Below are 23594 nucleotides of genomic sequence, written 5' to 3' on the forward strand. Positions count from 1 at the left end.
TAATTCTTCACACATCAGTGTTTGCAGGTGGCTTATCTCTCTTGGCAAGGATATAATAGATCATTCTTTTAAGATGGGGGAGACATACTCACATGCATATGTGAATGTGTCTCCCTCTCCTATCTCACTCCCTCCCTGTTCCTTCTTTCCAAGCCTCATATGGGAACCAAGGTCAAAGATAAATATACAATCTTGACTCAAAGGAGCAATGACTTTCTTAATCATTACAAAATAAACAAGATGGAGACTCCAGACAAGATGGCTGCTGCACAAAATTAAATAATTTAAACATTATTTTAATCACTTTCACAATTAGGTACTTTATTATTAAGACATGTTTTTGCAATGCAGTGGGTACCGGGGAGTAGAGATGAGCAACTGTGTGCCACACTAATTGAATGATCTACAAATGTCGCAAAAGTCGCAGCCTAGCATTGCAAGGTTGGGAAGGGCTGGTTTTTGTCCCTTCCCAGCCTCGTAATACCAGCTTGCGGCTTCCCCAGTGCCTACCCATCACTCCAGATGGTCGGGTACTGGATTGTACCCTTGTCATCCCGGTAACCCTGGTGGCGATGGGTACCAGGATAATAATGGTGGGTTACTGCTAGCCTTTTAACTGGTTAACACTAAGCCCCGCCTTAGTAATGGACGCTATCAAACAGACAACTGACATTACCAAGGCGTTGGTAAAGGATCTGCCAGGCACAGCTTCTGTGTCTACGCCCATAGGTAATCAGTCTGCACCTGCTTCTATGTCTGTGAGACTGACTCCATCTTCCACCACTCAGGATGGCAGTGTAATGATAGGGGTAGGGAAACGGACAAGTGAGCCCTAATCTACCCGCCACTCTGTCCCTGCCTACTTGCAACGACCCGCCCTAGGCGACGGGGTACAACTGGGTGGCGGTCCCTACGCTCAGTAAGTGCACGAGACAAACAGACAAGGGTACACAAAGCTAAGGGAAATGGGGCAGTTGCCCACGGCAACACCGTGAGCAACAAGAGTGGTGAACCAGCCGAGTCAAACCAGGAGTGCACGAGGTACCAAACGCAGAGCAGGAGAGTAGTCAGTAAGCCAGGGTCAGTATGGAGCAGGATCAAATAGTCAGAAGCTGTAGCTGGGCCAGGAAACCACACGGGAAGAATCACAAGCAAGGAGGAACAGGAAAGGCAGGTATAAATAGACAGAGGGCGGGAGCTAGCTGAGTCTGGCCAGGCTGCGATAGGCTCTCCCACTCCTAAGCCTGCCAGCCTGAGTGGTGGAAGCTGGAGTCAGTCTCAGAGACATAGACTCAGGTGAAGACTGATTACCTATTGAAGTTAACCCCGAAGCTGTGCCTGGCAGATCCTTTACAGGCAGGCTTAGGAGTGGGAGAGCCTATCACAGCCTGGCCAGACGGAGCTAGCTCCCGCCCTCTGTCTATTTATACCTGCCTTTCCTGTTCCTCCTTGCTTGTGATTCTTCTCGTTTGGTTTCCTGGCCCTGCTGCAGCTTCTTGTACTATTTGACCCTGCTTCATATTGACCCTTGCTTACTGACTACTCTCCTGCTCTGCGTTTGGTACTTCGTACACTCCTGGTTTGACTCGGCTTGTTCACTACTCTCCTGCTCTGCGTTTGGTACCTCGTACATTCCTGGTTTGACTCCGCTCGTTCACCACTCTTGTTGCTCACGGTGTCGCCGTGGGCAACTGCCCTATTTCCCTCAGCTTCTGTGTACCCTTGTCTGTTTGTCTGTCGTGCACTTATTGAGCGTAGGGACCGTCGCCCAGTTGTACCCCGTCGCCTAGGGCGGGTCGTTGCAAGTAGGCAGGGACTGAGTGGCGGGTAGATTAGGGCTCACTTGTCTGTTTCTCTACCCCTGTCATTACAGCGTTAAGTATTAAAAAACACAGAGGCATAAGAAAATGTTTTTATTGAAATAAAAACTCCCCCACGAGTCCCTCTTTAAGCATTTTATTTTTTAAAAAAAAACAACAAAAAATGTAGATCATTGCAGTAGTCCAACGAATCTACGACATAGTTTAATAGGTTCAGCGGAACCTGCAAAACAAAAAAAATAGTAGTAGTATGATAAATAAAAAATCTTATACTCACCTACAGCAAACTCCTGTCTTCTCCCCTGCGCCACAATAGAAACTAGACATGAACTGTAGTTTCTATTGTGGCGCACGGGACATAGAGATCCGCCAGAAATATTAATAGTTATTAATAATTCTAGCGCATCACGGAGCTCCCCCCCACAAATCATCCCCACACATGCAGCCGCTCCCTAAACTCACGCTCCCCCCTACAAACACAAACATCCCTCACATAAACACCCCCCACACATGCAGCTGCTCCGCAATACTCCCGCGCACCCACACACACACAAACCCCCACACATGCAACCGCTCCACAAACCCCTGCACGGCCCTCCGCCCACAAGGAATCTGTACTTAATGGATCTTTATCCTTTTTACTGATTAATACAATCAGTTGGTCTGCCATTGATTTAGGTAAGATAATTGTCTCAATAGATTCGTTGAGTACTGCTATAAGATGATGCAATATAACCTCTTAAGACTTCACATTTACCTCATCGGGAATTCTATTGAGGCTCTGAGACTTATCCTTGGTTAAGGCTTCGTTCACATCTGAGTCAGGGTTCCGTTCTGACATTCCATCGGAGCTTCCCGTCAGAACGGAACCATGACTGAAGAAAACGGAAACCATAGGTTTCCGTTTGCATCACCATTGATTTCAATGGTGACGGATCCAGTGCAAATGTTTTCCGTTTGTCTCAGTTGTGCAAGGGTTCCCTCAGTAATTACAGTATTTAATCCGTCAAAACGACGGGAAGCTGCGATGGAATGTCAGAATTGAAAACTGACGCAGATGTGAATGAAGCCTAAATGGGCTATGGCATACCGAATTTCTTCCATTGTGATAGGCTTACCCAATATTTGCCTACCTGTGGTAGATAACCTTGCAAGAGGAATACTATTAAAAAAAAGTCATAATTGAGATAAAGTATATCTCGCATCCGACATACGCAAAGGACTTATAGAATCTCACAAATTCGCCAAAAATACCCATTGAGTCGTTAAGCAAATTCCCTTTTGCATCTTTTATAGACCAAATAGTAGAACTGGGTTCCTTATTTCTAACGATATTGGCCAGCAGTTTGCCTAATCTACTACCCTCAGCAAAAAAACATCTGGTTAACAAAAAGACATTGCCCATCTAGCCTCCTGCTGTAAGAGCAGATCATATGCCTTCTGCGCACCCAGCCATGTCTCCCTATTTCTTTTTGAAGAATCAATTAAATACTCTATCTACTCCCGCTAAACCCTATTTTTAAAGACAATGACTGAGCATTACTTTCTTTGTTATATTAGATTTTTCCTTTAAAATTAGCAACCTAAAAAATTATTTCGATGTGTCCCAAACCAACCTGAGAGGGGCTGAGTGAATATTTAGAGAAAATAATGTATTCATTTGTAAATAGAATTTATCATGCATAGTAATTCAATTTAGCCACGTGTGATCTATTTTTAATCTGTCTCGCCCTGCCCTCCCCAACATTACGTTTCAGGCACACTGGCGTGTGATATGATACCCTTGGCCACTCTTGTAATGTAGGGTAAAGCAGAAGCAGAACTTGAAGCTCTGAGGCCCCAATGCAAAATCTATAACAGGGCCCCCATCTACCCTATATCATTTATAATACTGGTGTCTTCTTATGCAGCTGAGGGGCTTTTGGGTCCCCTCAGGCTCCAGGGCTTGGTGACTGCTAGCACTGTAGCCCCTATAGCTATCCCCCTAGGGAAAAGTGTATTTGTTGCCCAAAAGAAAACTGATCCTGAAGAAGGACTAATGCTTCTTAGAATAGCAGGAATACTGACTCCCTGGACACGCCGTGACAGGCGTTTATCCCAGCATCGTGGGAACAGATGCACTTAACTTTCTTTGCCACTGCATAGGATTTATCTTTTTTCTTGCTCCAATGCCTCTGACCATAGAGGCTAATTGGCCTAAACTCCCCTGAAGAATCTTGGCCACAAGGAAACGCGTCGGGAGAACAGCATTATCTGCCTGGACACATATAAAAGGAAAATAGGAGGTTTCCCAGTCCCCAGCTACAGGATCAAGATGGACTTGGACACACTATAGAATGGGTAGGGGGGTGGATTACCCCAAAATATACCTTTGAAAAAACCTCCTCCTTTATGCAGTAATATTTGGAGCTTTGCATTTACTCTGCACAAAACGTACAGAATGTCAGTTGCATTTACTCTGCACAAAACGTACAGAATGTCAGTTTTTCTCTCACAAAAGAGAGCACATTTTTAGCCTTTAAATTTGTCCTGTGTGTATGTTTTGCACATTATTTTAAACAATATGAAGTAAAAGTTATATTTTATAAAGCTCTATCATTATTCCAGTGATTCTTTACTAATTCTAAATAGAGTATTTATGCTATAAAAAACCTTTGGTCGAAGGAATAAAAATACCACCTGACATCGACTCCCTGGATAGCAATATCTCAAAAGGTCTTTTCATCCCACCTCACTGAGAAATTTATGCCATAGGTGTAATCCCCTGTGACTAAATCAAACCCCCAGTTCTATCTCTATCAAGCCCAATATCTATAACAGAATTAAAGACTCCCAGGACAACCAGGGGACATTTAGATAATTCCATAGTGAAATTATATAGTAAAACCAACAATTCTAATGAGAAGGGCGGTCATGTATAAATTCCTGCCAAAATACAACAGAAATTGTTCAAAGTGCAATGTAAAAAAACAAATTCCCCCTCTGTGTCGACTTGCACAAACATGTCACACTTAATAGTACTGTGAATAAATAAACTAACGCTTCTAGCTTGAGTATGTTGAGTGAACATTAACTACCACCCACCTTTTTTTTTTTACCTATCTAATATATTTCCTAGTAAGGTGCGTCTCCTGGATACATACAACTAAAGGGAGATATTGTCTTATCAGATCAAATGCAGTCACCCTCTTAGGCTTCGTTCACATCTGCGCTAAGGCTCCATTCCGACGGTCCCTCAGAGCTGTCCATCAGACACAAACAGAAACCATAGGTGAAATCAATGGTGATGGAAACGGAAACCTATGGTTTCCGTTTGTGTCTGTCGGGACTCCGTTCCGACAGAAAGCTCAGATGGAACGTCGGAACAGGGCCCACAGATGTGAACGAAGCATTAACTCTATCTCTTAGGCCTTGGACATTCCATGACAAAAAACTTACTTTAGATATCGCGGACCTCCCTATTAAAATATAAATAAATAATTTAAAAAAAGAAGAATTCCACCCCTCTTCCCTAAACTCACCACTAGACAAATTCTGAACTATTACCATGATTACCCGAGGCAAACACGTAATCTCACTCCTTAGCATGGGTTTTGGTCACCCCAGATGCAATACACTCCCATTTGACTGGAGAAATAGATTTACACAGACTATTTAATGAAAGAACCAAATTTACATTGCAAAATAAAATTCCAATATTGATCAACATAACAATACCCCTCTAATTCTTCATCACATACTATCTTATCCAACCACTCCGAGACGTCCATCGGGACAGAAAAAAATTGTCTCCTCTTTGTATATTGTTCTCAGTTTTGCTGGGATCAACAGGCCATAACAGATTTCTATCTCTCTTAGGCTTTTCTTAACATCTTGTAATCTGCTACTTTTTTTTGCGTTTCCAAAGAGAAATCAGAATATTGCATAATTCTTGAACCGTTAAACTACAGGCTCTCCACTTTGCTTACTTTTGTCAGTGCAATATCTCTGTCCTTAGAACTAGGCCAGAATTTTCCTTGGATTTGTGCCTGGGGGGGGGATGTTTAAGTGGGACCCTGTGAGCCAGTTCAATAGAAAATAGATCTGAGAAACACGAGCCATGTACATTTTGACAAGACGGCCCTGTATAAAAGAAGCACAATCCCCACCCTCTGCCTTCTCAGGGAATCCAATACATCTCACATTGTACCTTCCAGATAAGTGAGTGTACCAAGTAAAATCTGATTGACCTTGGCCATACCGTTACATATAGTACGATTGAAATAAGATATACGTCCATCAAGTTCAACCAAGGGATGGAAGAAAGAGAATGGATGGGAGAAACTATAGAACTTTGTTTTATCCCTATTGATTCTTCACATAAACATATGTAGGAGCTGATATTTTTTTGTTCTAGGAAATGATCTAAGCCTTTTTTAACCCCTTCCATCTGCAGCCATTTTTCTGATTTTCATTTTCATTTTTTCCTACCCACCTTCCAAAAACCATAAGTTTTTTATTTTTTCGTCGATATAGTCCTATGAGGGCTTGATTTTTGCGGGACGAGTTGTAGGTTTTCATACCACCATTTATTGTGCCATATAATGTACTAGGAAACGGGAAAAAAATTATGTGTCAGGTAGAAAATGAAAAAAACAGCGATTCCTCCATTGTGTTTTGCGTTTCAATTTTACGGAATTCACTGTGCAATTAAAACAACATGTTAACTTTATTCTGTGGGTCAATGCGACTACGGTGATACCAAATATATATAGTCTTTTCTACATTTTACTACTTTTACAAGTTAAAACCTAAGTGTAAAAAATTTATTTTGTGTCGCCAAATTCTGAGAGCCATAACTTTTTATTTTTTCGTCGATTAAGTGGTATGAGGGCTTATTTTTTGCGGGATAAGCTGTAGTTTTTAATGATACCATTTTGGGGTTCATGCGACATTTTGATCACTTTTTATTTCATTTTTCGTGGGAGACGAGGTGACCAAAAATTAGAGATTCTGGAGTTTACATTTTTTTTATTTTTTACGGCGTTCACCGTGCGGGTTAAATAATGATATATTGTAATAGTTCAGACTTTTACGGATGCGGCAAAACCAATTATGATTTTTTTTTTTTTACTATGCTCTAGGGGGAAATTGGGAAAATGGGGGTTTTTTGAACTTTTAATATTTTTTATTTTTTCTGCATAAAAAAACCCCTTTATTTTACAAATTTTTACTTTTTTTTATTAGTCCCCCTAGGGAGGGGCTTAATAGGAGTACAAAGATGGCGGACCTGGGGGCCTTCATTAAGCCCCCAGGCAGCCATAGTAACCATCACCACCCCGCGATTGCATTGCGGGGGGCGCGATGAGCTCTTAGAGGGGGTCGCCCCCTCTTTCTAACGATTTAAATGGCGCGGTCGCTATTGACCTCGGCATTTAATGAGTTAAACGAGTGGGATCGCGCTGGAGCGCGATCCCGCTCATTACTCTGTAGTGTCGGCTGTAACATACAGCCTTCATTCCGTGAGCCCGTTCCATACTTCCCCTACCAGACTTTGGCGTATGGATACGTCAAATGTCAGGAAGGGGTTAAATCCATCTACTGTCCCTGCTGTGACCAGCTCCTGCGGTAGACTATTCCATAGAGTCACAGTTCTCACAGTAAAGAAGGCTTGTCACCTCTGCAGGTTGAACCTTTTTTTTCTCCAGACGGAGGGGGTGCCCCCTTGTTTTTTGAGGGGGTTTTTACATGGAACAGGTTTTCAGCATATTTCTTGTATGGGCCATTCATACATTCATATAAGTTAATCATGTCCCCCCTTCGTCGTCTCATTTTAGGACTAAATAGGCTTAATTATTTTAATCTTTCCTCATAACTTAGATTCTCCATGGCCCTTTATTAGTTTCAACTCCAGGGCATCCTTTCTATGAACTGAAGCCCAGAACTGGACTGCATATTCTAGATGAGGCCTCACTAATGCCTTGTAAAGTGGTAATATTATGTCCCCAAGCTTTATATATCTCCACATATCACCTTAGCTGTTGTCATTAACTCCTTTTTTTCAGGGGAAACATAACATTTTTTGCCCGTGGCACCCTCATTTTGGTTTTTGCCCTCCTCTCTATCCTTTGCACCTCTTATGGACATAATAATGATGTTCTTTTAGTTGGGGAGTGAGCACAACACAGCGTGTGACTCCCCTGAGACAGACATAGAGGGTTTTTCCTTTCCAGCAATTGCTGGTGACTTAAATGGGTTTTCCCATCAGAATCTTTTATGACATATTCACAGGATATATATGTCGAAGATGGGAGGCACTCACTGAAATGCTCAAACCACATGCTGAAATCACAGATGCTGATAGCGCTTACATACCCTTGTAAATTCATAAAAAATCACCTTTGCTGTGCTGTTTTCGAAACTCTCATAGAAGTAAATGGTAGTTACAGAAACAGCGTACCTCGCATGCTACGCTTCTTTCGTACCTGCTCTTCACTACTATGGGAGTTACAGAAACAGCGTAGCTCAGCGAGTTACGCTGTTTACGTAATTCATGGTCGGAAATCACACACTTCAGCCACAACACAGAGCAGTAGAATGGGGTTTAGAAGACCCCATTCTAGAAATAGGTGGGGGTCTCAGAGGTGGGATCCGCATCTAGATGACATTTATGGCATATTCTGTGGATATGTCTCGGATGGGAAAACCCCTTTAAGTTACTTATCTATTTTGGATGTGGTCTCCCCTATGCTTTTGATTTGCTCCTCCTGCGATGAGGCTCCAATAGATTTCTGATATTTTGGTATGATTTTATGTAATATATGTAATATTTCAATTATTTAATGCAAAAGGCAGCTGAGCAGCTTTCATCTTGGATTGTGGACAGTGTTAATAATATTTTCTGAAAAAGAGAATTTTTTTTAATGGAATGTATTAAATTGAAAATGACATTATTGAACTAGTGACTGACAGCCTGTGGCTACAAATACTCGGTATAATTACGTCATGCAGATTCTCTGTTTATTCTGGGGATTTCAATCATTTACATTTTTCTTTTACTAGAATGTTTCCAGTTATCATGGCGATAACACATGGTCTTAAAGAGGCTCTGTCACCACATTATAAGTGCCCTATCTCCTACGTAATCTGATCGGTGCTGTAATTTAGATAACAACAGTGTTTTTATTTTAAAAAACAATTGTTTTTGATCAAGTTATAAGCAATTTTAGATTTATGCTAATTCGTTTCTTAATGCCCAACTGGGCGTTTTTTACTGTTTGACCAAGTGGGTGTTGTAAAGAGAAGTGTATAACGCTGACCAATCAGTGACCAATCAGCGTCATACACTTCTCTCCATTCATGTCCATTTGTATTCAGCACAGCGTGATCTCGCGAGATCATGCTGTGCTGTCACATATACCCAAATTAACGTTACTGAAGTGTCTTGAGAGTGAATAGACATTGCCTCCAGCCAGGACGCGATGTCTATTCACACTCCCGACACTTCGGTAAAGTTTGTGTCAGACTTAATCACAGCACAGTGTGATCTCGCGAGGGCACGCTGTGAATGACAGCACGCTGTGCTGTGTGAGTAAGTCCCACAAAAACTTTACCGAAGTGTCGGGAGTGTGAATAGACATCGTGTAACTTCAGTAACGTTAATGTGGGTATATGTGACAGCACAGCATGATCTCGCGAGATCACGCTGTGCTGAGTACAAATGGACATGAATTGGTCAGCCTCATACACTTCTCTTTACAACGCCCACTTGGTCAAAACGTAAATAACGCCCAGTTGGGCATTAAGAAACTAATTAGCATAAAACTAAAATTGCTCATAACGTGCTCAAAAATGATCGTTTTTCAAAATAAAAAACATTGTTGTTATCTACAGTACATTTCAGATTAGATTATGTAGGAGATAGGGCACTTATAATGTGGGGACAGATGTGGGGACAGAGTCTCTTTAATTGTATAGTTAGATATTGCAAATATGGGTATGAATGTTTTTTTTTAAATTTGGTAAATATTAAGAACTGAGCTAACTACTTCAGAATAGCCTAATGAAAGGTACGGATTCTGCTAGTGTAGATCCAGGAATAAGTAGAGAGATTTTAAAGGGGTAGTCCAAGATTAGAAAAAGGATCTGCTTTTTTTTTTACCAAAAAATAGTTCAATATCCGTCAATAGGCTGTGTGTGGTATTGTAGTTATATTCACTTGAGTGGTGCTTAGCTGTAATATAAGACTAAGCCCATGCACAGACATAGGACTGTCTCTAGAAAAAAAGGAAATAATTTTTTAAGGAAATGCTCCCTTGGGAAAGTATGAAAAAAGCTCTCCCCAGAAGGAAAAAAAACCTCTCTTTTATGTGGACATCTTCATATTTCTCTGCACTGTATGGAGACAACAATAATTTGTTTATGTTCAGCTCACTTCTGGTGGCTAGGAGGTGACCACAATGTTAAGAGCTTGTCTCATGAGGACAACCTCTTTTATAAATACCGATCTGTTGATAATTATATGAACGCCATGTGTTCATCAGCACTCATCTGTCACTGCCAGGAGAAGTTTGGGGCAGTTGCACATTTCGTAAATGTAGTATTACATGGCGTATATGTAATAAATAGTCACGCCAAGTCCACCAGAGAGGGAGCTGCTCTTTCCAGCAGATGTGCTGTACGCTCTGGCTAATTGAACAAGTCCATTCTAAGAGGTCCATATGCCATAATATGGACCATTGAAAGTGGTTGCCTGATGAAACAAACCAATCAGGTATCACAATCTGCTGGTACTAGATGCTTGTGTCTGTCTAGATTACTCTCCAGTGAATCTGTTCTTCCGGTTGTTGCATTGTCAAATTCAACACATCTAACCATTTTCCAAGGGGATAAACTATAGCGAGTGAAGCGACTTCAGTCGCACCTGGGCCATAGCACTTGACGGGGCCCAACTGCCACATAAAGGGATACTAGAGTTAGTTACTTCTGTACCATAACATCACTGTGTGCATTATCTTTGTATTGTGATGCTGTGTTTATTTGCTCTATGCTGTGACATTAATATGGTCCTTAGTCATTGTCTGTGACACTATGTTTATTATCCCAGTTCTGTGACATTACCTCTGTTCTGTGACATCACTGTGTGCATTATTCCCAAATTGTGATACTACTGTACATAAAGTGACATCACTGTATGCAATAACTATTTCCTATGACTTTACAGTGTTTATAATTCAAGTACTATGACATTACTGTGATTATTATCTCTTAACTACGTCCTTATCCCTGTGCTGTGACATCACTGTGTAAATTATAGCTGTATTACCTCTGTGACCCTACTAAATTTGTTACACTATGTAACATTTCTTTTAAAAATATAATTTACAATAATTATTTTTTGTGGCTGCACATGGAGTCCTCCTGGATCTCTTCTTTAACGGTTTTTACGGAATCTTTTTTTTAAGGTTTTTTTAACACATTGAAAATTAATGATTGGATGTGTATTTTAAATGTGAGGAAGGAAGCAACTAACTTTTTCTACTTGAGTTTAAATATATATCAATATAGCTGTTCGTCTGCGTCATAACTGCATGAAAAGGTAAGGACTTGGAATTTTAACAAATAAATTAAGTCGTTTTATTATCCACCGTGAGCCACAGACCCTAAACAGTTTCTGGAATTATACTTTAGAACCTGAGAGGTGCATTATACAAAGAAAGAGACATTAATTCCAGAGAAACTGTTTTATTTCAGATGTTCAGCAGCGTGAAGATTTTTGATAGTGGGAATCTCTGAAGAGTTGTGTATCCAAATGTATCTGACTTAAGAAAAGTTCATCTTAAAAACAGATGCTGATACCCAAAATGGTGATGGTGCTGGAGCTGCAGCAGATTGCGTACCCTCTGGCAGAACCTGAAAAGGCACGTCTGTTAGAGTACATTCAACACAAAAGCTTTCTGCTGCTAGTTTTCAATTCTACTTTAGTATTTCATTTTATAAGAAGACACAAGCAGCCGATAGCTACAGATAATATTTTATTAGATGTGATTTAGGAAATAGTGAAAGGATCCACAATTCAAATTAAATTCAATATGTGTCCATTCAGTGGGCAGGGGGCCTTTGTACTGGCATCCTAAAAACAGAAGCTGATTCCCAAAATTGTGATCATGCTGTTGGTTTGGCAGATTGCAAAGCCTTCTTCGAAATCTGAAAAGACATTCTTGTTACAACTCTAATTGTCATGTAAAGTTTAGTAGTGAAATCACTTAGGAAACAGAATCTAGATGGAAAGCAAGAATGCGGTTTTTGTAGAAAAACAAAAAGATAAAAAATTTGCACACCTGTGCCATATCTTCTATGGAGACAGGGCAATACTATGGCATGATCATCAGAGGGAGCCTTTATAGTGAATATAGACCCTTGAACACACCTTTGTTGTATTAAATCTGAATAGGTACATAATTCTGTGCTCATTTACAGTAATTGGGACATTTTCCTAAAACAGTGCTCCAAATCCCCTTCATAGACACAGAGTTTAATGATAAAATTCTGACTGCCTGCAGCCACTACTAGGGGGAGCATAGGAGCTTATTGCATACTGTGTTATGACTGAATTCCATGTATAATCAGTATGCAGTAAGCCCCTAACCTCTAGTGGTGGGGGCAGGTAGCCAGAAGGTTTTAAATCTTTGTCTATGCAGGGTACTGGAGCTCTGTATCAGAACAACAGGGATGTGAATGGTAGAAAAATATATTAAGAAATTAATCAGCATAAAATTCAGAACATAAAAAATGACATAGCGGAATTTATTAAACTGATGTCATGCGCTGTCTTAATATAAAGAGGGCTGGAGAAAAATGTGCCTAATTTATTAAAAGGTGCACGCCAATTTTTCTTCTTAGTGAATCCGTTTTTCTGGTTGACGCATTGACAAATTCAACCCTCCTAACACTTTTCTCAGGGGAAAAACTACAATTGCTGAAAAGATTGCACACGCACCTAGACCTAAGCCCAACTGCCACACAAAGGGATGCTAGTGTTGATTACCTCTGTACTGTGACATCACTGTGTGCATTATCTTTCTATTGTGATTCTGTGTTTATTAGCTCTGTGCTGTGACATCAATGTGGTTCTTAGCCATTATCTGTGACATCACCATCTTTAGTAAAGAACATTCTGCTGCCCGTTTTCAATTCAACATTATTATTGCATTTTATAAGAAGACACAGGCAGCCGATAGCCACAGATAATATTTTATTAGAAGTAATTTAGGGAATATTGAAAGGATCCACAATTCAAATTAGTTTCAATATGTGTCCATTCAGTGGGCAGGGGTCGTGTGTATTGGCGTCTTAAAAACAAAAGCTGATTCCCAAAATTGTGATTATGCTGTTGGCTCTGCAGAGTGAAAAGCCTCCTTCGAAATCTGAAAAGACATTCTTGTTTATTATAGTGAATTTGTTGGGCTGCCGCCTCTAATCCTAAAGCCGACACACTTCTTTTTAAGTGGCGGCAAAAAGTTGCAAATTATTTCTACATAATTTGTGACTTTTTTACGTCAGAATCCTGGTGTACAGCCTATAATAAATTCCCTCCATGAAGTTCAAAGTGATTCATTTCCTTTAAGATGTTGATACTTATTCCCACTTATTACTAGAGGAGGAATTCATGATGGGATGACTTTTAGGGATGCCCCCATTCCTGGATAGGCAATGCTATAAGGTAGCGGACAATAATCTGTGGCTCTCAAGCTTTTGTGAAATACCATGCTATGATAGTCTTAGGCTAGGGCATGCTGGGAAGTGTAGTTTTGCCACAACTGGATAGCTAAAGGTTAAGACCAGAGCTGTAGGGGTTTTAGCACTATAAGGGATGGGACTATAAGGGTGAAAACTAGCAAAAAAAGTGTGAGGGGGTGGCATATTCATTTTGCTATAGAGTCCCCCTATTCTCTGTACGTGGCCTGCTCACATTTTTGCTATTGGAATACTATAGATTGATGTTCTAATTTCATTGCGCATCAATATTATCAATAACAATTTATGTTCGAAATATATATTATAAATGTGCACCCTCCTCCCTACCAGTTTAATCATCTCCTCACAATCTTGGATGCGAGACTTCTCTTGGGTTTCCCTTCTCTTCTCGTATTCCCTCTCTCATTCCATCCAATATTCTCCAACCTCTACCTGACCTGTCTACAGTTGCTTACTCCTTTCATGACCTTTTGTATGTACTCCTTATTCCTTATCGATTCTAAGCTCATACAGGCAGGGATTCTACCTAATGTAAAAAATTATTTTATTTGTCTGACACTTGTCATAACTGTTACAATGTGTTTGTTACATGTCTCAGATACGATTCTACTGTGTCTAACAGTTCCTCTCTTATGCCCTCCTGCACACGGCCGTAGCTGTAATCCCGGTCTGTGATTAGAGCTATGGCTGGCCGCGACAGTCACCCGTATTTGCAGGCCGTGCTCCCATTATAAAGTATAGGAGCAGGGTCCGTAAAATCCAAAAATAGGACATGTCCTATTTATTTGCGGAGCCTTTCTACGGCCCGCACACCTTCCCGTAAATATACAGGAAGGTGTCCGTGGGCAATGTGTCTGTACTTTGATCCGCAATTACGGTCAATAATTGAAGATCAAAATTACAGCCGTGTGCATGGGGCCTTAAATAATCGCAGTGAGGCGAGAAGTGATAATATTGTTTCACTATATTATATTTTTATGAGAACAATTACTTAAAAAAGTCATGCTGAGATTGTTCTGTTCCTATGGCTGAACTGTGAGGATTTCCAGATATTTAGACCATAATATGGACGCTACAATATAGCTGCATTACAGCTGTCTTAAACTGGCCAAGGGGCCAATTTTTAACACAATGTACAGTAAAAACTTTAAGGAAATATTCTTTATAAAAACAAATCTACTAGTCTTTTTGGTCTCATTTTTCATAATGATAGCAGAAAAGAAAGACACTTACTGGGCATCTCCTGAGACGTGTAGGCTGGCATGCCCTTGCACAGGGATTCAATGTGCTGCCCATACTCTCCAATGTTAACAATGGGGGTCTGGTTAATTGTGTAGGTCACCAGCTGGGTGTTGGGAGCGACCTTTAAAAAAAAAAAATACACAGATATTACAAAATCATAGCCAAGGAACCAATGCATATCATATATCAACTAATGTATATCATATATTCACATGCATAGTAACATTTTACAAAACTAATAGATGGCTGACTCTACTAAATGATGTTATTTCTATTGTGAGTGCGGGATAAGTGTTCAACTTCTGTCGACGCTCATTTTGGGGGATACAATAGAATCAGATGGGTTAAGGACCTACCTGTTCAATCCCTGTTTTTGTTAATGGCAGTTATCAGAGGGGCATGGGTAATTTGCATGAATCAATCTACTTATAATACTAACATATACTTGTGTGTAACTCCAGAAGTTATGCCAGTGACTTGGAAAGAAACAACTTACTCTAGAGATACCTACTGGACAGTATGCAGTACTACAGTCCCCAATATTCTTGTATTAGGAACAGTAGTAGATTAAGTTATCACCATGACTTAAAACATTTATGTGCTTTATTTTCTGATTCAGTACCTCTCTTCCTCTCGTTAAATATTTTTCATTTTATCTATCTAAACATTTTCATATACTCCCCCCCCCCCCATTTAAAATATTCTTTCTATACTAAGTATAGCTTTTTAGCCTGTTATTGGAGCCTTTTGGCAGACGCGGAGTAGAGTTTGCCAGCAGTCATATTGATTTCAGTATGGTAATGGCTGGTCTGAATTTAATGCAAAAGGAGACATTTATACATCACTGTTACAAATCTGTCATTTGGCCACTTCTCTTCCCCACCACAGACTCAGGCTATGAGGATAAGTATTGGCAAGGGGATCAAGAACTGTTTGGATTCATGAAGTGTGTGCATATGCAAATGTTTTTATACAGATATAAGCCACACTCTCTTCAGCATTGGCAGAATTGATGCCCTAGTATGCTTTGTCAGCGCTTGGCAGGAATATCAAGTTGGCATGTTTAATCTCTCCATAGCTGGAAAGCCTAAGGTTTCCCTAATAGCTATTAAATATGATCGATGAGTGAGAATTCCTCGGGAAAATTTGATATTGAGTCTTTTTAAATTCAAAATAGTTAAATATGGATACAAAGTATAAATGTAGCATTAAGGGGTATATAAATAAAAAAAATTACACCTCTAAATGCTATGGTCATAATCCAGGGTAGAGATTTTCCATCTAGCTATAAATTCTACTGCCTCATATAGGGCTAAAATAACCGAGGATTATTGGGAGCCTTTTTCTGTATCCTTTTGGACAATTCCTTTTTGAATTGTGAGTCTTATCAAGACATGGCACTTAGACGCTGGTGACCCTCTAGAGCTAAGCCCCGATATAAATATTCGATCTAAACAGAGTAAGGTCCTGAGCGAGAGCCCATTCTATTAATTTAACATGCCCTAGTACCCAGAAAAAGGAATGTGGCTGTCTTAAACAGCCAAACCTTTAAAGGACTGAGTGCAGATTGTGCAGAATTTAAGCAAAATTGTTATGAGATATCATAAAATAATGGTATAGAAAATAGGGAAAGGAACTCCAAGGGAAAAGGAATAATACAAGCTGCCATGTCCATTAATAAAAATTATTTTCTCAAGTGATTTTCCAAAATTGTTAAAATTTCAATTTACTACAACCTGGTAAACTGATCCTACCGTCTCTCAATATGACCTCAAAATGTCCTCGATATATATATTTCTATTTTCATATTTTTTTTACCTGTTTCTTCTTGGCAATGGCACTGAGCTGCTCCAGGGTGGGGAAACTTGGCTTAATGTGGGTGATGACACATATCTTCTTGTTGTACAGTCTAGTAGCTGCAAATCCCTGTGGTGTGAAAGGAAAATGTTAGACTGAAGAACATGACAATCCCCAGGACCAAGGACCCCCCCCCCCCCCTCATCTACAAATAATCACATATTAGAAGGAGCATAAACGTAGTTCCTTTTTTCTTGGTGTAAAAATGGCGGTGGCTATCTAACTCTACTATGTTGGTTTACCTTTAAGAAGAACATCTGATACATGAAACTGATATCCATCCTTGCTACTCAAGTAAAAGTATCTATGCTGCTGACTTCATTACTTGAGTGCACTTTACTGTCAACAAGGTGAGGGGTCCTGACTTTGTTGTGGGGCACTATGGATTATATTTATGCCCCTAACTCAATGTCTGTACTTGGCAGAAGTAAGTTAAAAACTAATAGATACAAAGCATTTAAAGGACACTTACCTTGCCATAGTCACAGATGGAGTCCCAGGAGTTCCAGCCATTGAGATTGTTGATATTGGCTATGTTGTCTTGATTGTTAATGTTCACTTGCTGGCTAACACTGCCTCCATCATTACCCGAATTGTTAATTTTGATGTTCTAGAAAATATAAGGAGATATCAATTCCTAATAAAAAATTAGGGGAAAAATAATGGAGGGAATGTATTAAGACTGGCATTTCAAACACCAATCTAACACTAATTTACATCAGCACGAATTTTCTGACGTTTACCAAGAAGAAAGTGCCCCGTTTGGCTAAACTCCCTCAGAAAACTGCCGTATATATATGTATATGTATATATATATATATATATATATATATATATATATATATATATATATGTATGAATTTATGGTTTATTAACTAGACACTAAATCAGATAAATTACTAATTTAGATAAATATCAGCAGTATACTTTTATTATAACAGTATATGATAATGAAATAATTCACTGTGATGACTCCACAAATATATGGCATTAATTCCCCATGCCATGCCTTGGTGCAGGGGTGTAACTACAGGATGTGCATAGGTATCAGTCACACCCGGGCCATAGACCCTGAAGGGCCCAATGGCCTCTGCCTCATAATAAGACACCAGTATTCTAAATAGCACATGGTAGGTAGGGGGCCCTGTTATAGATTGGGCCCAGGAGTTTCAAGTTACACCTCTGCCTTAGTACAAAATGGATATGGCTCCGAAGTGACTAGCTTTAGGTTATCAGAGAAAAAATGTTGCTATACTACATATTTGTTTGAGGACATCTATAGTTAAAAAAACAGGAATCTCAATGAAAACCTGTCAGGATTCATTGGGATCCATTTAAATATTGCTCCATCATAGCAGCCATTGCTCCATATCGAAATGATAGCCATGACACCAGGGTCATGGTTCACACTGGCATCATGGCTTCTATTTTGACAGCATCAATGACGATATGATGGATCTGTCATGATCCATTTTGATAAATTTTTCTGACTTATAATGAATCTGAAAGGTATTTCTTTTTTTCTTAACTGGATAGCATATTGCAGCATGCTACTCTGACCATCAAAAAGCAAATTAAACCTTTCGGTAAAGGCAAGTGTGAACAGTGTGTACCATAAACAAAAAGAATACAACATTTTTCTGCTCATCATAAGAAAGGGGCTATGTCACAAGACATTCACATAAAAAACTATTTCACATAAAAAACCATAAAAAAAGTATTTCCTGCTATAGGATCTAACCAGCCCAAGCCATACCATACATCTTGTTACTTACATCATTTGCTAGAGCTTGAGTCAGGAAGACTCCAAGGAGGGTAACAATCTAAAAAAAAGGAACAAAGGGAATTATTACAGTAAATTGTACAGTCAAAGTCTTCACTTTGAATGATAAACCATCTAAAAGTATTCTCACCAGGAGTTTCATTGTGGATTTGTGTCTGGTGAAGAGATTGCAGCTCTAATGTATAATCCAATTGATTTGATATATTTTATATACAAAAGCCATATTTGCCTAAGGACTGGCATCAAATTCCTTGTTTACTGTTCTGAATTGAGTTCACTCTCACTATCTGAGCTGATACGTTTGATGGAAAGATCCAGATAAAACGACTCGGGCTCGGCCCATTTCTATGTGCCATTCTCATTAAAAATGAGTTATAGAAATGCTACTGTTGGTTCAAGACCTATAATATTATTGAATCTGGTGCTATAAGCTAAAGGTGGAACACAGTAATAAGGACAACAATTAAAACTAATGGGCCAAGAATTATGCACACATAATAATCATTTAGACATTTTGATCTAGGCCTCAATTCCAGATAGAATGAAAGAGTTTTCGGTGGAGAATAGTAAAACATGATGTACATGGAAATTTTACAGATAAAATTAAATTATAGGAGTTACTGGTGCCTTAGCCAGGGCTGTACTAGCTTTTTGGTGATGGGCAAATTTTGGATTTTGGTTTTAAATGAGTGAAAATAATGAAAATATTTATAAATAATTCATTTCACAAAGTATTCCAACAGTTTATTTATTACCCTCTTATGCACGCCATTCTATTTACCATGATTGACCTGTGTCTACTGGGTTGATACTAACATCCCCGTAATCAGTGCAGTATCGAGGTCTGTGAGGGCCGCTGGGTAAAACATTTTGTGAGGTCCCTCTCACCTTTTTTGGGAGGAATGGTAGAAAGAATATTTCACGGAAACCAGATTACTGAAAGTTGATAATTATACAGCCAAAGGATATATATTTTTTTTAAATTCTTTATTTTCGTGGCCAACAGCCACATATTTACAGAATACAAGATACATCAAGTACATATGGGAAGGTAAAACAACTTACAAAAATAAAGATGTATGAATTTGAACCTCATACTGTAAACCTTCCACGAGATAGCATTATATGACATCTCTAGATTATACACATGAACTTCCCCACTATGCATAAGAGAAACAGACCTAGGCAAAAGTAAAAGAAGGGAATAGAAGAGCAAGAAGGGGAGGGAGGAATAGACACTCCCACCGAGGAGACCCCCGCCACTCCCGACCAGGATCCCACAAGCTATCCAACAGTGTCCACACTTCCAAGAATGTCTGTCTAGAAGTCATTGTCCTGAAACACGATCCAAGGAGCCCACGTGCGGCAGAACCTAGCGTGAGTGTCGTGGATGCAGGAAGTCAGGTCCTCCATATGCATAAGGTCATTGACCTTCGAAACCCAGAGGGACACAGCCAAAGGATATTAAACATTACAAACATCCCAGCTTATCTCTACCCTATATTCACAATTCTGAAGCTCAACAAACATGGGTCCTACAATATATATATGCTGGCTTGGGAGAGAGAACTAGGTATGTTACCTGACAATACCTCATGGCAACAAATATTTGATAGAACAGCTACAGTTTCCTTGTCAAATAGCATTAAGGAAACTTCTTATAAAATTCTAAGTAGATGGTATCTCACAAGCTTTTCCCAAGAAGTCCAAATACTTGTTTCAGAAACACTGGAGAAAGGGGCACCATGGTCCACATATAGTGGTCCTGCCCAGTGGCGCAGGCCCACTGGAAAAAGAGTAGAACACCTACTTAACTCTAAATTGCATTTGCAAATTCGATTATCTCCCTGGTCGGCATCGTTGAATGCAGACTTTCCCAATATACCTAAGAAAAATAGGAAGCTTATTTCCCATATTTTATCCGCCGCTAAATGAACCATTGCAATAAGCTGGAAATCCCTAACTATCCCATTCTTGAGGACACTAAATAAAATTAAAGAGATCCAACAGTTTTTGAAAATCGTTAGTATCCTAGAGAATATTCTCCCAAAGTATAATAATGAATGGTCAGGCTGGTCCTGATCTCTACATCCTTAGGAAGCCTTCTTCACACAGTTAAACATGATTCCATATTAAATCTGAAAATTTCTATACAGTAGGCTGCACTAGATTGGTTCTTTGTTTTGTTTGTTTTTTAGAAAGATTCTAGTTAGGACTTACCCTAGTTCCACAACTTTCCTTAAATTGCACATGATTATCCAACGGTATATCGAGACAACTTTGGCCTCACTTTGGAGAACAAGTGCTCCTGACGCAATTCGCTTATGTTATTTAATTAGCACTTGTATGTATATTCATGTTTATACCATAACACTTTATCTACCCTACACTTTTGATTACTCTTTATTCCACATTAAGCTGTTTACTAATGCTGCTGATATTGTGGCTCTGCGAAGCCAAAAATTCTCCCACATGTGTAGATGCTGCTTGTTTGGACAATAGGCTTCAATAGAGGCCATACATTCCGCACCAAAATATGCAAGTTGAGTTTTAATTGCGTTTTGTAAAGCATTTACGTAGCAGAAACGCAGTAAAAAACACTGGAAATCCGCAGGTGCACATACAGGTTGCTACAATATGCGCAGCAAAAATGCTGTGGATTTCTGCGACTGATTTACATGCTTTTTGTTTAGATTCTGCTGCATATTTTCTGTAGCATAAAATCGTCAGCGTCTCCTACCTATGGGAACATACTTTAAGGAGGGTTAGGGAGGTACCTGGATGGTGGAGGCCCAGGGGCATTTTGCCCTTTTGCCCTCCCTGTAATCCAGCCTTGCTGGTAATTAGTAGTCTAATAATAATATCCATGTTATCTGGTCGGTTAATATTCCTGCATTAATATTTTTAACCTGGTGTGTAGCAGATTGCTGTTTTTTTTCCTGCTGTCTAATGGGTTAAAAAATATGCAGTTAATGCTCTATGTTCTCCTGTTTGATCTCTGACCTTGGTTAGGAAGCTACACCCTAAGCAGCTGCCTTGCCCTGGGATCAAGCCTAATGCCAAAAGAACCACCTACGGGCACAATGTTGTCAACCAATTCTGTGTTGAATAGGAATGATGTATGAACTTCAAGATTAAAAAATCAAACTTTCTAAGTGGAACCTCTCACATTGAACATGGTGTTCTATCCACGGGCAGCGTGGTATAAAGCTTGAGAAGCTGAATACTTTGATACTGTATATAGATTTAGAGGAAATTGTGTAATATAATTTGTAATCCTTGATTATTCTATGCTTAGTCCAGTGAGCGGTTTTACCCAAAAATGTACAGCCTTCTTTGTGTTAGCATATATATATATATATATATATATATATATATATATATATATATATATATACAGTGAAGGAAATAAGTATTTGATCCCTTGCTGATTTTGTAAGTTTGCCCACTGTCAAAGTCATGAACAGTCTAGAATTTTTAGGCTAGGTTAATTTTACCAGTGAGAGATAGATTATATAAAAAAAAAAACAGAAAATCACATAGTCAAAATTATATATATTTATTTGCATTGTGCACAGAGAAATAAGTATTTGATCCCCTACCAACCATTAAGAGTTCAGCCTCCTCCAGACCAGTTACACGCTCCAAATCAACTTGGTGCCTGCATTAAAGACAGCTGTCTTAAATGGTCACCTGTATAAAAGACTCCTGTCCACAGACTCAATAAATCAGTCTGACTCTAACCTCTACAACATGGGCAAGACCAAAGAGCTTTCTAAGGATGTCAGGGACAAGATCATAGACCTGCACAAGGCTGGAATGGGCTACAAAACCATAAGTAAGACGCTGGGTGAGAAGGAGACAACTGTTGGTGCAATAGTAAGAAAATGGAAGACATACAAAATGACTGTCAATCGACATCGATCTGGGGCTCCATGCAAAATCTCACCTCGTGGGGTATCCTTGATCCTGAGGAAGGTGAGAGCTCAGCCGAAAACTACACAAGGGAACTTGTTAATGATCTCAAGGCAGCTGGGACCACAGTCACCAAGAAAACCATTGGTAACACATTATGCCGTAATGGATTAAAATCCGGCAGTGCCCGCAAGGTCCCCCTGCTCAAGAAGGCACATGTACAGGCCCGTCTGAAGTTTGCAAATGAACATCTGGATGATTCTGAGAGTGATTGGGAGAAGGTGCTGTGGTCAGATGAGACTAAAATTGAGCTCATTGGCATTAACTCAACTCGCCGTGTTTGGAGGAAGAGAAATGCTGCCTATGACCCAAAGAACACCGTACCCACTATCAAGCATGGAGGTGGAAACATTATGTTTTGGGGTTGTTTCTCTGCTAAGGGCACAGGACTACTTCACCGCATCAATGGGAGAATGGATGGAGCCATGTACCGTCAAATCCTGAGTGACAACCTCCTTCCCTCCACCAGGACATTAAAAATGGCTCGTGGCTGGGTCTTCCAGCACGACAATGACCCGAAACATACAGCCAAGGCAACAAAGGAGTGGCTCAAAAAGAAGCACATTAAGGTCATTGAGTGGCCTAGCCAGTCTCCAGACCTTAATCCCATCGAAAACTTATGGAGGGAGCTGAAGATCCGAAGTGCCAAGCGACAGCCACGATTTCCTGGTCTATAAGAAGGCCCAAGGCCTTCTAATCCTTGCCTGAGCGTTGTTAGTTTTCCCAGTCTGTCTTGCAAATGGTTCCTTAGTGTTTCCCGTTCCAGTTGTTACCCGTGCCTTGTTCCCGTTCCTGTTTCCCGTGCTGTGCCTTAGTATCAAGTCGTGCCACGTCCTGTGTCATCTGCCACGTCCGGAGGAATCCGCCACGTCCTGTGTCATCTGCCACGTCCGGAGGAATCCGCCACGTTCTGTGTCATCTGCCTCATCCGGAGGAGTCCCCCACGTCCTGTGTCTTCTGCCACGTCCAGAGGAGTCCGCCACGTCTGGCGCAACTTGCGGCTCCTGTGTCATCCGCCACGTTTGGCGCCATCTGCTGCACCCATCTCCATCTGTGCCAGAGCTGCGGCCACCATCTGGACTATTCAGGTACCCTTGTGCGGGACATTGTATTTCTGGAGTGTCCTGTTGTTTGGCCAGCTGCCTCCCCGCTACGGCGGTACGGCCTAGTGGGTCCACTAC

The 23594-nt window shown here is 40.1% G+C and overlaps 1 protein-coding gene across 1 annotated transcript; it reads right to left on the reverse strand.

Annotated features, from left to right (window-relative positions):
• Positions 1-11931: 11931 nt before the first annotated feature.
• Positions 11932-18580, reverse strand: LOC142748225 (gastrokine-1-like). Its single transcript, XM_075855337.1, has 6 exons — positions 18569-18580; positions 18431-18478; positions 17128-17265; positions 16617-16724; positions 14790-14919; positions 11932-12005 (listed from the first exon to the last, which is right to left on the reverse strand). Exons 1-6 carry the CDS (start codon positions 18578-18580, stop codon positions 11932-11934), a joined length of 510 nt encoding a protein of 169 aa, XP_075711452.1.
• Between the last annotated feature and the right edge of the window lie 5014 nt (positions 18581-23594).

Source organism: Rhinoderma darwinii, chromosome 3, assembly GCF_050947455.1.
Source record: "Rhinoderma darwinii isolate aRhiDar2 chromosome 3, aRhiDar2.hap1, whole genome shotgun sequence".
Lineage (NCBI taxonomy): Eukaryota > Metazoa > Chordata > Amphibia > Anura > Rhinodermatidae > Rhinoderma > Rhinoderma darwinii.

Coding starts and splice junctions, on each gene's coding strand:
- LOC142748225 (XM_075855337.1), bottom strand. Junction 17,266..18,430: donor CTCAAGCTCTAGCAAATGAT/GTAAGTAACAAG, acceptor TATATTTTCTAG/AACATCAAAATTAACAATTC. Junction 12,006..14,789: donor CACGTCTCAGGAGATGCCCA/GTAAGTGTCTTT, acceptor ATGTCTTTTCAG/ATTTCGAAGAAGGCTTTGCA.